General features: G+C 49.1%; 1 protein-coding gene across 5 annotated transcripts in view; it reads left to right on the forward strand.

The window, feature by feature from the left end:
• Positions 1 to 14,974, forward strand: part of CAMK1D (calcium/calmodulin dependent protein kinase ID) — a 456,826-nt gene that overhangs the window by 435,081 nt on the left and 6,771 nt on the right. For 3 of the 5 annotated variants that reach the window (XM_054258451.2, XM_054258459.2, XM_054258456.2), the window contains 4 exons: positions 1,305 to 1,417; positions 3,329 to 3,407; positions 11,703 to 11,790; positions 12,726 to 12,843. In XM_054258451.2, the coding sequence (XP_054114426.1) occupies positions 1,305 to 1,417; positions 3,329 to 3,407; positions 11,703 to 11,790; positions 12,726 to 12,843 (398 nt within the window). Of the gene's footprint in view, positions 1 to 1,304; positions 1,418 to 3,328; positions 3,408 to 11,702; positions 11,791 to 12,725; positions 12,848 to 14,974 lie in introns of all 5 variants that reach the window. The other 2 variants (XM_054258458.2, XM_054258455.2) reach the window with 2 other exon arrangements.

The raw sequence follows: 14,974 nt of genomic DNA on the forward strand, positions 1-14,974 counted from the left end.
AAATGGATGGTATTATGATATTGCAGTCTTACGACCTGTGTTAGCCCTGCTGATACTTACTACATGTCAATGGCCAAAACTACAAACCTCCCTGTCCCCAGTTTGGGCTTGGTAGCCTGAGGAGGCAGGTTATAAGTGTGATAATGTGCAGGTCTTGTGGCAACGTGATACTCAAGGTCACAGAATTCCATTTTCTTCCTCTGATGATTTCTGAAATAAAATGAATGTGGAAGGGCCCTGAAATGGATATGAAACATATATTTTGTTTGTTTTTGCCATCAGCTCACCCTCTGTTAGGGACAATATTACAGTAAGATCAGTAATGTTTATGTGCAGAAGGCTCTCTGGTAGGTTTTTAGAATGCGTGGGATTCTGTGGTTCATGCTGTGCAGAGTTAAGGGGACTTCAGTAGTTGTATTTACCTTTGACCATTACCTGAGTTGACCCTTTTGGCTATTTATTAAATCGCAGTTTTACTTCTGTGCCACCTATATCTGTGGAATGTGTGGTTCCTTGGCTGAGATTATATTTGCTACATACACAGTACAGATTTTATTTTTCCTTCTTTCTTTCTTTTTCTTTTTTTTTAAGACAGAGTCTCACTCTGTCACCCAGACTGGAGTGCAGTAGCACAATCTTGGCTCTCTGCAACCTCCACCTCTCAGGCTTAAGAATTCTCCCACCTCAGTCTCCCAAGTAGCTGGACTTACAGACGCCTGCTAACACACCAAGCTAATATTTATTTTTATTTTATTTTTATTTTTATTTTTATTTTTTTGAGACGGAGTTTCACTCTTGTTACCCAGGCTGGAGTGCAATGGTGCGATCTCGGCTCACCGCAACCTCCACCTCCTGGATTCGGGCAATTCTCCTGCCTCAGCCTCCTGAGTAGCTGGGATTACAGGCACACACCACCGTGCCCAGCTAATTTTTTGTATTTTTAGTAGAGACGGGGTTTCACCATGTTGACCAGGATGGTCTCGATCTCTTGACCTTGTGATCCACCCGCCTCGGCCTCCCAAAGTGCTGGGATTACAGGCGTGAGCCTCCGCGCCCGGCCTTAATTTTTTTAGTTTTTAGCAGAGACAAGGTTTCACCATGTTGGCCAAGCTGATCTCAAACTCCTGACCTCAAGTGATCTGCCTGCCTTGGCCTCCCAAAGTGCTGGGATTACAGGCATGAGCCACCACGCCTTGCCAGAGTTTCTTAACTCAGTTGATAATGTCTCTTCCTTCTGGGCCAAGTGTAAAGTCACCACAGTGGATATGCAGGTGTTCCAGCATTTACTCCGTTTTATCTTCTAGGCTGTGTGGCTACCCTCCTTTTTATGATGAAAATGACTCCAAACTCTTTGAGCAGATCCTCAAGGCGGAATATGAGTTCGACTCTCCCTATTGGGATGACATCTCCGACTCTGGTAGGTCTCCCACAGGCAGCTCCCAGTGGGCCACCCCGTGACACTTATACCCAGGCCATGTGACCCTGATAGACCCAGGGGACCCGGGGGGGCTCAGAACTGTCCTGAGGGTCCTGTCTTGGTTGGCTGCTATAACAAGATACCATAGACTGGGTGGGTTAAACAGCAAACAGTTATTTCTCGCAGCTCTGGAGGCTGGGAAGTCCAAGATCAAGTCACCAGCACATTGAGTATCTGGTGAGGACCCACTTTCTGGTTCATAGACTGCTGTCGTCTTACTGTGTCCTTCTTACCATATCCTCACATGGCAAAAGGGACAAGAGGCTCTCTCAAGTCTCTTTGTTAAGGGCACTAATCTCATTCATGAGGGCTCCACCCTCATAAGCTAATTACCCCTGAAAGGTCCAGTCTCCAAATACCATCACATAGTTTGGGATTTCAGCATATGAACTGTGGGGGATTAACACACTCACGGTGCACAGTTCATAGCAGCTCTCAGGAAGCTTCACTAGCTACATATTTGGGTTTGACTTGCAAAGAAAGAGGACAAGGTTGGGGCATCTGGCTCAAGCAATGCTGAGAGATGGGGACCCACTCATCCACCTCTCCTAGCCATGGAGTTCTGGGTGCTCCAGGAGTAAACCAATAGTAGCAAGCATTTATTGAGCTCTGACGGTGTGTTCCACACAAGTTAGCACTGTTTGTGTGCTGACTCACTCAGTCCTCAGGACAGCCTGTCAGGCAGGTACTACTATTATCCCCTTTTGACAGATGAGGAAACCGAGGCCCCGGAAGGTGAAATAACTTGACCAAAATCATACAGCTAGTAAGTGGCAGAGCTGGGATTTGAAATGCCACACTGAAACGTTCTAGGGAAATTCACTGTTCTTTCCTTGCGGATAAAGACCAAAATCAAGGCCTCTAGAAATTAATGAAATCTCTCTGAGCCTCAGTTTCCTCACTGGTACAATGAGGCTGGTAATAATATTCCATCTGCCATAGAGTGTGGCAGAAGGATGAATTGAAATCATGAATGGGACGATGTGTTATAGTCTCTATTCAAAGAGAGCATTTTATTATTTATGTTATTTCCTCCTACGTGGATATGGCTTGGTTTCATCTTCAGTCTCTGAAAACGTGGGCCCAGAGTATAGTTCTACAAGGCTTGCAGGAAAGAGCCGCATGGGAAATATGTTCCTTCTGAGCTCAGAAGAGCATGGCCTTCCTCCAGAAGCCCAGTCCTGTGGACGATGAGGGGCCACGCTGTGCAGTGCAGCAGATTTTGGACCTGACCATAATGTCTTCAGTTCTGCCACCGGCCCCTCTCTTCCCCAGGGTCCCGCTTCTGGGCCATGCCCTGTCCTGGGCTGCCAGGCACTCCCCACGTCCCCAAGGAGGGCACAACTCCCTGCATCACAGTTTCCTGCTCCAGGGTTTGTAGTAGCCAGAGTACCACACATATGCTTTCTGGGGACTTGGTGTTCACAGAGCCTAGCCCAGGACCTGGGGGGCTGAGCAGGTGCTCAGCAGGTTTAATCGAATCAGCCACGTATAACACATGGAGATGATGTCACCAAGACAGTTCTCCAAGGCAGGGTGGACTCATTAGAGGCACATGATTACCAAGGTATTTCCTCTCTTCTCTCAGCCTGCGTATCACTAACCACTGGAAATAAGGGCCTTGGAGCTGGCAGTCAGGGTCCCAGGCTGCCTCCTCACAACTGGGTCACCCTGGAGTGCCAAGCCCTGGCTTTCCTTTCCCCACATGCTGGTGCCTTTGTGTCCAAGGTACAGCAGGGCTGATCTCATCTTTTTCTTGTTACACACGCTCTTCCTGAAGACCTGGTGGGATGATACTGTCACATCTCAAGCTGCAAAGTGATTCCTTCCCTTGTGCTTCTTTTTGAACAGCAAAAGACTTCATTCGGAACCTGATGGAGAAGGACCCGAATAAAAGATACACGTGTGAGCAGGCAGCTCGGCACCCATGGTAAGGAAAAGCACCCACTCGGCAGACCGTGCCATTTAATGCCACCCAGAGGGGAGGGGCGCAGAATTTCCTGTTGGCTGTTCTCGTTTATGAAATCCACACAGGATTATTATGAATTTCATCTCATTCTGGCCAGTGACTTTCCTCCTCTCCCCAAGGCAACATTTGAACTCTTACGCCCTCAGGACACAGCTTCTGGAAGCACTCATGAGAAGTTAGTATGTATATTAGTCCCTTTTCACGCTGCTGATAAAGACATACTTGAGGTTAGGCGTCGTGGCTCACGCCTATAATCCCAGCACTTTGGGAGGCTGAGACAGGTGGATTACTTGAGGTCAGAAGTTTGAGACCAGCCTGGCTAGCATGCTGAAACCCTGTTTCTACTAAAAATACAAAAAATTAGCCAGACATGGTGACATGCACCTGTAATCCCAGCTGCTGGGGCGGCTGAGGCAGGAGAGTCACTTGAACCAGGGAGGCAGAGGTTGCAGTGAGCGGAGATTGCACCATTGCGCTCCAGCTTGGGCACCAAGAGTGGAACTCCGTCTCAAAAAATTTAAAAAAAAAAAGATGTACCTGAGACTGGGCAATTTACAAAAGAAGGAGGTTTCATTGGACTCACAGTTCCATGTGGCTGGGGAGGCCTCAGAATCATGGTGGAAGGCAAGGAGGGAGGAGCAAGTCATATCTTATATGGATGGCAGCAGGCAAAGAGAGAGAGCTTGTGCAGGGGAACTCCTCTTTATAAAACCATCAGATCTTGTGAGAGACTTACTCACGCTCACAAGAACAGCACGAGAAAGACTTGCCGGCATGATTCAATTACCTCCCACCAGGTCCCTCCCACCAAGTCCCTCCCACAACACGTGGGAATTCAAGATGAGATTTGGGTGGGGACACAGCCAAATCATGTCAGTAAGCAAAGATCACTGCTTCTGCACTTTACAGATATGTTGGAGGTCATCGCCCAATGAGGCATTAGGATCGGAGTTTTATTCCTTGAGTTTATTACTCAGTAGTTACATGAATTGAAGTTACATATTTTTTCCTTTTAAGATGCTTTTCAAATCTGTGTTTTCATCAGCTCTAGAGGGACTAATTGATAGCTGATGGCATTCTGCACATTTTCAGCAGTGGCTGTGAGGCTACCTTGACTTTTTGAGCCTCAGTTTCCTCATTGTTAAAACAAGAATAACAATATCTAACCTGCAGATTATCGACATAAGAAATAACGGAGTTAATGCCAGGCTGGTCTCAAACTCCTGACCTCAGGTGATGTAGAGGGTTTAGCACAGAAACTCTCTGGCCCATCAGAAATGCTTAGTTTATTGTAGCAATTGTTTTGTTTGTTTTGGTTTAGTTTTTGAGATGGAGTTTCTGTTGCTCAGGCTGGAGCGCAGTGGCGCAATCTCAGCTCACAGCAGCAGCCACCTCCTGGGTTCAAGGGATTCTCCTGCTTCAGCTCCCAAGTAGCTGTGATTAACAGGCACCCACCACCATGCCCAGCTAATTGTTTTATATTTTTAGTAGAGACATGGTTTCATCATGTTGGCCAGGGTGGTCTCAAACTCCTGACCTCAGGTGATCCACCCACCTTGGCCTCCCAAAGTGCTGGGGTTACAGGCCTGAGCCACCATGCCCAGCCTGTAGCAATTGCTATGTAAGCATCATGAGCCTCCATTGTAAACGAATGTCAAGAGTTGTAAAATACCAAAGATAATGAAAATAAATGGACAGAACCTTGAGGTCAGGAGAAAATCCCCCTAAAAATCACTCTGGAAAACCTTCCTTCTTTGTCCCACACCAACCTCTGTAGCATTTCCCCCAGGGTCTCGTTGGCTGGTCAGCCTTCTAAAGGGGACCTGCTCACAGACAGTGTCGTGACCCCATTTCACAGTATTTCAGTGTATAACACCTGTCATTTACTGAGTCTCTATTATATTCTAGACACCAGGCTAATTGCTCTAATGTATTATCTTCTTTCTTTCCTTTATAATAACCTGTGAAGTTTTATATTCACTTCAGAGATAAATAGAGAGATAGCCGGGCATGGTGGTTCACATCTGTAATCCCAGCACTTTGGGAGGCCAAGGCGGGTGGGTCACTTGAGGTCAGGAGTTTGAGACCAGGCTGGCCAACATGGTGAAACCCCATTTCTACTAAAAATACAAAAAACCACTACACTACAGGTGTCTGCCTGTAGTCCCAGCTACTCGAGAGACTGAGGCATGGGAATTACTTGAACCCAGGAGGGGAAGATTGCAGTGAGCCAAGATGGCACCATTGTACCCCAACCTGGGCGGTAGAGCCACACTCCATCTCAAAAAAAGAAAAAGATAAATTAACTTAGCCCAGACTACACAGCTAGCTAATAGCAAAGCCAGGATTCCATCCAGAACTGTCTGAATGCAAAGTGAATTCTCTTCACCATCGCACTGGAAGGAGAAGAAAAGGGGAAGAAAGGAGGGAGTTGGGGGAGAAGGAAAGAATGATCTGACGAAGTGAACAGTCGTGATGTGTATCATCTTGATTTTGTTTAAGTCACTTTAGACAATAGTCAAAGTATGTGATGATAAAGATACTGAAGGTTTTCTTACTTGATAAATAATAGGCTTTTAAAGCTGTAAGACTTTTGAGATTATCTTACAGAGAAGAAAAATGACCTCAGTAAAAAAGGGAGCTGTGAGCCTAGTGGGTTTTACCATCCATACTTGCTATGTAGAAGGCAGGAAAAAGGCCCGCTCACACCTGCCGTCTCCTTCACCAAACATTTTGGAAAAAACAAGGTAGAGAGAGGTCATTTTTCCCGAGGAGGCTGGGAGAGGGCACAGTGGGCTCAGCGGGAGGTGGTGCCCATGCTGAATGCGCACCATAAGAAGCCTTCCCCCAGACCAGCAGGAAGAGGAGGGGATTCCAGGAGGACGGGCACCTGCGCCTACAACACAGGAGCTTAATACTGCACGTGCGTTCGTGGTCATGAGCACTCGGTATTCCAGAGAAGGAGAGGACGGAGGACGCAGGAGATGAGACTGGGAGGGAAGGCAGGAACTAGCAGGCAGGGCAGGGTCCTGGCGTCAGCACTCATTATTACCATGTGGATGAGCTCCAAGCCCTTTGGGCTGCCCCTGTTAAGTCGGATCATGAATAAGAATAATACAGACCCCACAGGTCTTTTCCAGGGGTTACGTGAGATAATACACGTGACAAGGAAGAAGGGTGACACCTGACACATCTGTGATACATCCAGGTTGCCATTAATTTATGACTCTCCCAAGGAATTTGTACCTTGCCCTTTGGGCATTGGGGTCCCTAACATCTCTTAGATGGGGTGCTCAGGTTTGATTCTAGAAAACCCAGTCTGGCAGAAGATGGGGGGTGGGAGTGTGGCCAGAAGGTGTGGCCTAGAGGTGGGAAGGGGGCTGGGCCAGAGGAGGGTGATAGTGGCCAGTGCCCAGGCAGCATGGCAGGGATGGGGCGGGGCAGGGAGGACTGTGAGTGACTGTCAGGGGCTGAGAAGCCATGGGCATTGGGCAGAGCAGTGGCAGGGTGAGGTGAGGAAGAGAAGGGTCTAGGATTATTCCCAGGTTTTCAGCTTAAGGGACAGGGGCAATGATTGTGCTGGGTGCAGGCTTGGAGGAGTGAGTTCAGCCTGGGGCACGCTGTACCAGACGTGCTGGGAGCCGTCTTGATGGAAAGCCATGGTGGGCACTCTGCTGAATGAATCAGGAGTCCAGGAAGAGGTCAAGCTAGAGACAAAGGCTTCAGAGTTATCAGCCCATGTCTCATCACAAGATGTCATAGCCTGTGAGCCTATCCATGAATGCCATCATTCAGAGTTGACTTTTCCCGGCGCCTTATCATTTTGACAGTACATTTTAAACCCCCTAAGAAGTCAAACCCTGGAAAAGGATGAAAACTAACGCCCTTGACCCAAGCATCGCTGAAACTCTCCGCTTGCCTCCATTAATGATGTACTTGTCTCTTTTATGTACAATTGCCTGGGCTAAGGAGAACGCAGATTCAGCAGAGAGCTGGCGGAAAGCGGAGTCATTCCTCCAGGGTGGGGGTGCCTGCCTCATCAGCGGCATCGCTCTGGAAGCTGTGGTCTCCACACATCCCTGACACCCCGAGAGCATCATCTCTTACTCCATACTTGCTCTTCTGACTTCTTCAGGGCCACGCAGGGCGAGGGAGGCTGTGGCAATCACAGACACCTTCCTTAGCCCCAGAACAGATCACTCTGAACAGGAGAGGGCTCTTTTCAAAGCTCCCCCGTGGAAGGCAGCTGGCCTCTTGGCAGATGGTTCCTGCCCCTTTCACTGAGGATGGCCAGTCTCTCTGTGGTGTGTGCTCAGGCCCCAACAGGCTCCCGCCTGATGGCCACAGTGTGGGGAACATCCAGGGTCAGGACGGGAACCCAGGCCCCATTCCAGGGCAGCGCTGGCCAGAGCTCATTCCTCCAGATCAGTGGTTCTGAGCATCCACCTCCACATTCATTGATAAACAAGCCGAAGTGATGAGAAAGAGACAGAGAGAAAGATTAATTTGTTTTAAGGATTTAGCCTGTTTCATGCAATTGTGGGGACCACAAATCTAAAATTGCAGGTCGAGCATGGTGGCTCATGCCTGTAATCCCAGTACTTTGGGAGGCTGAGGCAGGTGGGTCACCACCTGAGGTCAGGAGTTCAAGACCAGCCTGACCAACATGGTGAAACCCTGTCTCTACTACAAATACAAAAAATTAGCCAGGCGTGGTGGTGCATGCATGTAATCCCAGCTACTCGGGAGGCCGAGGCAGGAGAATCACTTGAACCCAGGAGGCAGAGGTCGCAGTGAGCCGAGATCATGCCACTGCACTCCAGCCTGGGCAACAAGAGCAAAACTCCATCTCAAAAAAAAAAAAAAAAAAAAAAATTGCAGGGCGAGCCAGCAGGTTAGAGACCCAGGGAAGAGCTGGTGTTGCAGCTCACGTCCAAAGGCAGACGGAGACAGCAGTCCCTTTTCCTGCTTTTCGTGAAGGCCCTCAACTGATTGGACAAGGCTCACCCATGGCATGGCCTGTAGTCGGTTTCACTCAAAGTCTACTGATTTAAATGTTCATCTCATCTCTTTGCCAGCAACATCAAGCTAATGTTTGGCCAAATATCTGGGTACTGTAGGCCTAGCCAAGTAGCCACATTCACACTCCTGAATGTTCACTGAGACCCTTCCTATCTCCCGGCCTCTAGCCACCTGAGCTCCGGTTGGCCAAAGGAATTGGGAGGTGGCCCAGGACTGGCCAGGGCTGTCTGGGATACACAGCAGGTGCCACCAAGCCCATCTTGAGCAGGTGGCTGGAAAAGTGCAGACTCAGAGCCATGAAGATCGAAGAGACCACATATAAAACACAAAACCAGAAAAAGCAAGGCGAGGTGAGGCTGATGGTCCATGAGCAGTGGGTAGTGAGACAGGCTGTAAAAGATGTGGTCACATAAATGCCGTCTTTGTTGTTCTGGTAGGTGTTAAAATGAGAAAGCTGGCTGGGTGCGGTGACTCACACCTGTAATCCCAGCACTTTGGGAGGCTAGGGTGGGAGGATCACTGGAGGTCCAGAGTTCAAGACCAGCCTGGCCAACGTGGTGAAACCCTGTCTCTACTAAAAACACAAAAATCAACCTGGCGTGGCAGTACATGCCTGTAATCCCAGCTACTTCGGAGGCTGAGGCAGAAGAATCACTTGAACCCAAAGGCGAAGTTTGCAGTGAGTCGAGATCGCTCCACTGCCCTCCAGCCTGGATGACAGAGTAAGACTCTGTCAAAAAAAAAAAAAAACAGAAAGCAAGGGAGACACACATGAAGTGTGTTCGCCCATAGCATTGCCTACATGTGGGTATACGGATTTATAAAGCAGACCTGCTCTATCAGAAGCATTGGTCAATTTCTAGGACAATCTGTGTGACCACTAGGATCTCTTCCAACATCCAGACTTCATGCCTTGGGATTTGTTGATGAAGCATGCTGAAGTTAGTGGCACTGAGCATCAGCGCTGTCCTGATGTTTCTGTTGCAAGTTTCCTAGTTTATCATGAGCAGGGCACCACTGTCATTGCACCTTGTACTGGAGGAGGGCCACGGTGTGCTATTGTGGCCCAAGGCGGCTGCACCACTTCAGGAAGTCCGGGTAACATGCAGCCTGGGGGCCACCTTCTGCCTAGCTGGACTCCCACTGCTGCACAGCCCAGGACTGTGGGAAATGGACATGAAACATTCCTAACATAATTAGAAGCTTCTGTTTTCTTACATCTGGGCACATGTGAACCCACAGATATAGCCTGGGACACAGAGTACAGGCAGCAGGCCTCAGGCCATGGTGTCTGGGACCACACTGCGGACAGGCAGGTGGACCCCAAGACCCGGAGCCTCCCTGACCCCCGCCCCAGCCTGTTTGTTTTGGAGCCTGGCTCTGCCCGGCAGCGCTGCTCAGCCCGAGGAATTCCAGACTTCCCACTGATTTGGCCTTGTCATTTCTAAGAAAGAGCTGGCCACTGCAAGCTTGGACTGGCATCCTTTCCTGATAATGTAGCCTTTCAACAGGGTCCAGGAGGAATCTCTGCCCTGGCTCTCTGGGAGAAAAAGCTTCGTAACGATGTCTACCGTTCTTTCATCCTCCTTGACTCGTTACTCTTGTTTCAGATGTAGTTGGCCATTCAAATATTCTATTTCTGTTTCAGGAATATGTGTCTGGGAAGGAAGGCAGTTGACAGTTCTTGGAAATGGAAACCTGGTTCTCTTAAGCTATTTCCTGAGTGTCCTCTTGGCTGTGTGTTTTCAGCTCTGCTGGGAAAAGGTGGTGGAGGAAGAGTTGTTTTGAGCTGGGAACATCAGCCTGGATTCTAAACTTAGGCCAGTCTGGCACCGATTTAATATTGACTCTGTCCACCATGTCTGCAATGCGGAAGGGAAAGAAAGTCTGGCTGGGATGCTTTCTCGTCTGAACACGCCTGAGCCGTGTACCTTTCATCTCCAAAAGTAGTTGGAAGTGATGGTCGTGTCTGGGCTGTTTCGTGTCCAGGGCAGTCAGTGTCTGGGGGCTGAGAGGTTTCCTCCCTTTCCAGTTACCTTCCAGCCAGGAACACCTGTCCCTGACTCTGATCCCCTTAACTTCTGCAAGATTCATGAAATTCTTTTCTTAGGCATTAGACACTAACCCGGAATTGAATAGTTTGGTGCTAGAGGGAAAGGAAGAGAGAAGGATCAAAGACCAGCAAAGTCTGGTAGCAGAGCACAGTGGCTCTGGGGAAAGCCAAGTGGCTGCCTGCGGGAGAGGAGGTGGCTGTGGTCGAGAAGAAAGGCTGTGGTCCAGGAGGGAAGAAAGAGCTGGGAGATCTCCGGGTAATTCTCAGCCTAGAGATTGTGAGCCCAGAGAGAAGGGGAAGCTGTAAGACTCAAGAAAGAGATAGCAGAGGGCGGGAAGAGTGGAATGGAGGGTACTGTCAGGAGAGGAGGCCAGGAGCAAATGTACGTTCCTGTCTGTTCATGGAAGGTTCAGGAATCAGCTAGCGCTAAATCAAAGCTTACCCAGGGCTGCCAGGGGCTCAGGTGAATGCAGGGTGGATGCCGTCCTTGAAGTTCTGAGGATTTCTAGGAGATGCAAGGGTGGAGGATGCACCAGGCAGGGTTGAGTGGAGCTGGGAATCTTCTCACCCAGCATGCAGCAGGTGGGGAGCACGGGCTCACGAGTGTTGAGAGCAGAATGTGGCAGGGCTCAGCTGTGCTGAGCTGAAGCTGAGAGCCCAGGGATGTGTGTGACCGTGGGGGCAGAGCCCCTGGGGAAGGCAGAGAGGAGGGACCTCGGGTCTGAGGAAGCTGGGAAGCAGGCTGGGAAGGTGTCTGGTGGTGAGGCCAATTGGGGAACAAGTGTGAGACCCCGGCGGTGATGCATGGTGGCCCAAAAGCTTGTGTGGAGGCAGAGGGGGTGAGAGGAAGGGAGAGGGTGGGAAACGTTGTCACTGTGGATTCTGATGTTACAGGAATTGGGGTCAAAGAAGGAAAAAATGAGAGCCAGCGAGCAGTCAACCAGGAGGGTGCTGGTGGGTCTGGGGAGGGTACAGAGTGTAGAGGCTGGGATAGGACTTTGGGCTGAGGGCGGTAGAATGGGTGGGTTTAGGGAGTGGCCAGGTGATGACATCAGCAGCCTGGAAGGGCAGTAGCCAGCCACCCTGTCGCGGAGCTTCGGCTCTCCTAAGGCTAGGGTAAGACTTCCCCTCATGAGACGCAGTGTCAGGGCTGGGAAAAAGCACCTTTGCCTGTGTTTCAGGATTGCTGGTGACACGGCCCTCAACAAAAACATCCACGAGTCCGTCAGCGCCCAGATCCGGAAGAACTTCGCCAAGAGCAAATGGAGAGTAAGTCTGGGGCGTGTGAAATTCCCTGTGGATTAACCCCTCGTGACACTGGCTCTCCAATGAGAGCAGTTCTGAAATCCCCAGAACCTCACCTGAATAATTTTGCTGATTTTAACCGCTAGTTAATAAAGACTTAGAGGGAATCTTGTGGTACAAGAGGGAGGGAGTGTGTGATGAAACACTTCCCCTCTGTGATGAGAAACAGCAATACCAGCTCTTCCTCGTCTGCTGTTTCTCGGAAATTGGCCGGGTACAGTGGCTCAGCACTTTGGGAAGCTGAGGCAGGCAGATCATCAGGTCAGGAGTTGGAGACCAGCCTGGCCAACATAGTGAAACCCCATCTCTACTAAAAATGCAAAAAAATTAGCCAGCCATGGTGGCACGCATCTGTAATCCCAGGTACTTGAGAGACTGAGGCAGGAGAATTGCTTGAACCTGGGAGGTGGAGGTTGCAGTGAGCTGAGATCGCGCCACCACACTCCAGCCCAGGTGACAGTGCAAGACTTCGTCTCAAAAAAAAGTCACAGCAAAAACTGCAGTTACTTTTGCATCAGCCTAAATATCTCAGACAAAAGTACCAACAATAGGAAAATAAAAACTAATTTCAAATCTAACATTTTAAGATATTAATTCTAATATGCCTTTTATTCTAAAAGTCACATCTTTTAAATTCCAGAGAATTGTTTACATTTAGTCTATGCATTTATGATGGCAGAAGAAAACTCTTTTAAGTCTCTAAAATATTTAGTTGGGGAAAGGGTTTTTAATCAGTGGACTTTTGGAAGAAGGCACAACGTGTTTTCTTTCTTGAGTAGCACGAGAATGACTGAAGGAGTTTGAGATGCGTAGGCTAACGTGATGAGTGAGAAAACACCGTTGGGTCTTTTCTGATCATCTGAAATACTGATGTGCGTTTTTCCTTCCTGAAATCGCAGCAAGCGTTTAATGCCACGGCTGTCGTGAGACATATGAGGAAACTCCACCTTGGCAGCAGCTTGGACAGTTCAAATGCAAGTGTTTCGAGCAGCCTCAGTTTGACCAGCCAAAAAGACTGTGCGTATGTAGCAAAACCAGAATTCCTCAGCTGACACTGAAGATGAGCCTGGGGTGGAGCGGAGGGAGCCGGCCTCTGCCGAGCACCTCACTTTCTGTACTTAATCCCATCTAATGCGACCTTAGGACATTTCTTTAAATGTAAGCATTGGGCCGGAAGCAGTGGCTCGCGCCTGTCATCCCAACACTTTGGGAGGCCGAGGCTAGCAGACCATTTGAGTTCAGGAGTTCGAGACCAGCCTGACCAACATGGTGAAACCCCTGTCTCTACTAAAATATAAAAATTAGCCAGGCGTGTTGTTGGGTGCCTGTAATCTCAGCTACTCAGGAGGCTGAGGGAGGAGAATCACTTGAATCCAGGAGGTGGAGGTTGCAGTGAGCCAAGATTGCACTACTGCACTCCAGCCTGGGCCACAGAGCAAGACTCCCTTTCAAAAAAGTAAAAATCGTTGAACACTCACAGAACCCGAGGAATCACTATTTCCATTTACAGTTGAGAAATCCAGGGCTCCAGGTCCTCGCAGCCATGTCTGTCTGGATAAAGGCCTGGACTCCTTGTCTCTATCCTTCCCTCTGATTTATCTCATTGTGCAGTCACTCTTGCGGGTGGAGGAAGGGACAGCAGAGCCTCAGGACAGCCTGCTGTCATTGGCTTCTATAACATATATTTTGGATGCAGACAGTTTGAGCTCACTTATATGAAGTGCGTCGACTTTGCAATTAAAATCGTAGTATTTCATTGTCCATCTTTGTACGGACTTTCCACCATCGAAGACTCATTTACACTCTCCTTATTTCTGTCCCCACCTCCTGCACTCTGTAGAAAGAATCACCTCTTCGGCCCTTCCCGTGGGTCCACTCCGCATCAGAGCAGTGGCCTGGGTTTCCCTAGCCACGCAGCAGCCCTGCAGCCTGGTCTCACCCTGGGCATCATGCTCCTTCCCATTTGGCTCAGGAAAGGATTATCTTCCTCTCCAAAGAATCTTCCCATCTCATTTGGGACCATCCAGCCCTTACATTTTCCCAAGAAATTCTGTGAGCATCCCCCTGGCACACTGTAGATCCACACTCTCCTTTCGCCCTGAATCTTTTCCATCCCCTGGTCAAAGGGAAGCCCGAGATGGATCATTTTGTTACAGATTCATACACTGGCATTGACAGCGAAACCCTTTGGGGTCATTCCTTTTATGGCTCTCCCTGTGTCTGAGCACACAGATTCCCTGGAGGGCTGCACCAAGGCGCTCGGTCATGTCAAGGCCTCCCATGTCAAGGCTTCCGATGCCTACACATCCTCTGGGGGAGGGCATTAGTGCAGCCTGTGAGGAACTCCACCAGCCGAGGGGACTGCTGAGTCCACACAGGAATACGTGAACATCGCTATTCTTTCTTTCCTTTTTCCTTTCCTTCTTTTTTCCTTCCCTTTCTTTTTCTTTCCCTCCTTCTTTTGTTTTTTCTTTTGTCTTTCTTTTCCTTCTTTCTCTTTTCTTTCTGTCCTTCTTTTCTTTTCTCCTCCCTCCCTCCTTGTCTTTCTTTCCTGTCTTCTCTTTGCTCCTTTCCCTTCTTCTTTTTCTTCCCTCCACTCCCCTCGCCACCTTCTCTCCCCTCCTCTTTCTCACTTTCTGTCACCCAGATTGGAGTACAGTGGCGTGATCATGGCTCACCATTGCAACCTCAACCTTCTGGGCTCAAGTGATCCTTCTGCCTCACCCTCTCAAGTAGCTGGGACCACAGGCATAGACTGCCATGCCTGACTAATTTTTGTGTATTTTGTAGACTCAGGGTTGCCCCAGCTGGTCTGGAACTCCTGAGACTCAAGCGATCCACCTACCTTGGCCTCTCAAAATGTTAAGATTACAGGCATGAGCCACCATACCCTTATTTCAAAGGGCTCTGTGTCAGAAAACACTTTCTAGCCAAGAGTACACACAACACACCAGGGGTAGGAAGGGAGTATCGTTCTTTATTCCTTCTTAAAATACCTACGTTACAAAGCTGTTGTAAAACGCGAACGATTTGTATCATGACACTATGCAGTCAGCACTAGCCTGGCGCCTGGTACATATTGAGAGCTGGAACCTCACGTACCACAGTGGTGAAACCATGTCATTTTCAAACACAAAGCAGTTCAAAT

This window comes from Callithrix jacchus, chromosome 7 (genome assembly GCF_049354715.1).
Source record: "Callithrix jacchus isolate 240 chromosome 7, calJac240_pri, whole genome shotgun sequence".
In the NCBI taxonomy this organism is placed as follows: Eukaryota; Metazoa; Chordata; class Mammalia; order Primates; family Cebidae; genus Callithrix; species Callithrix jacchus.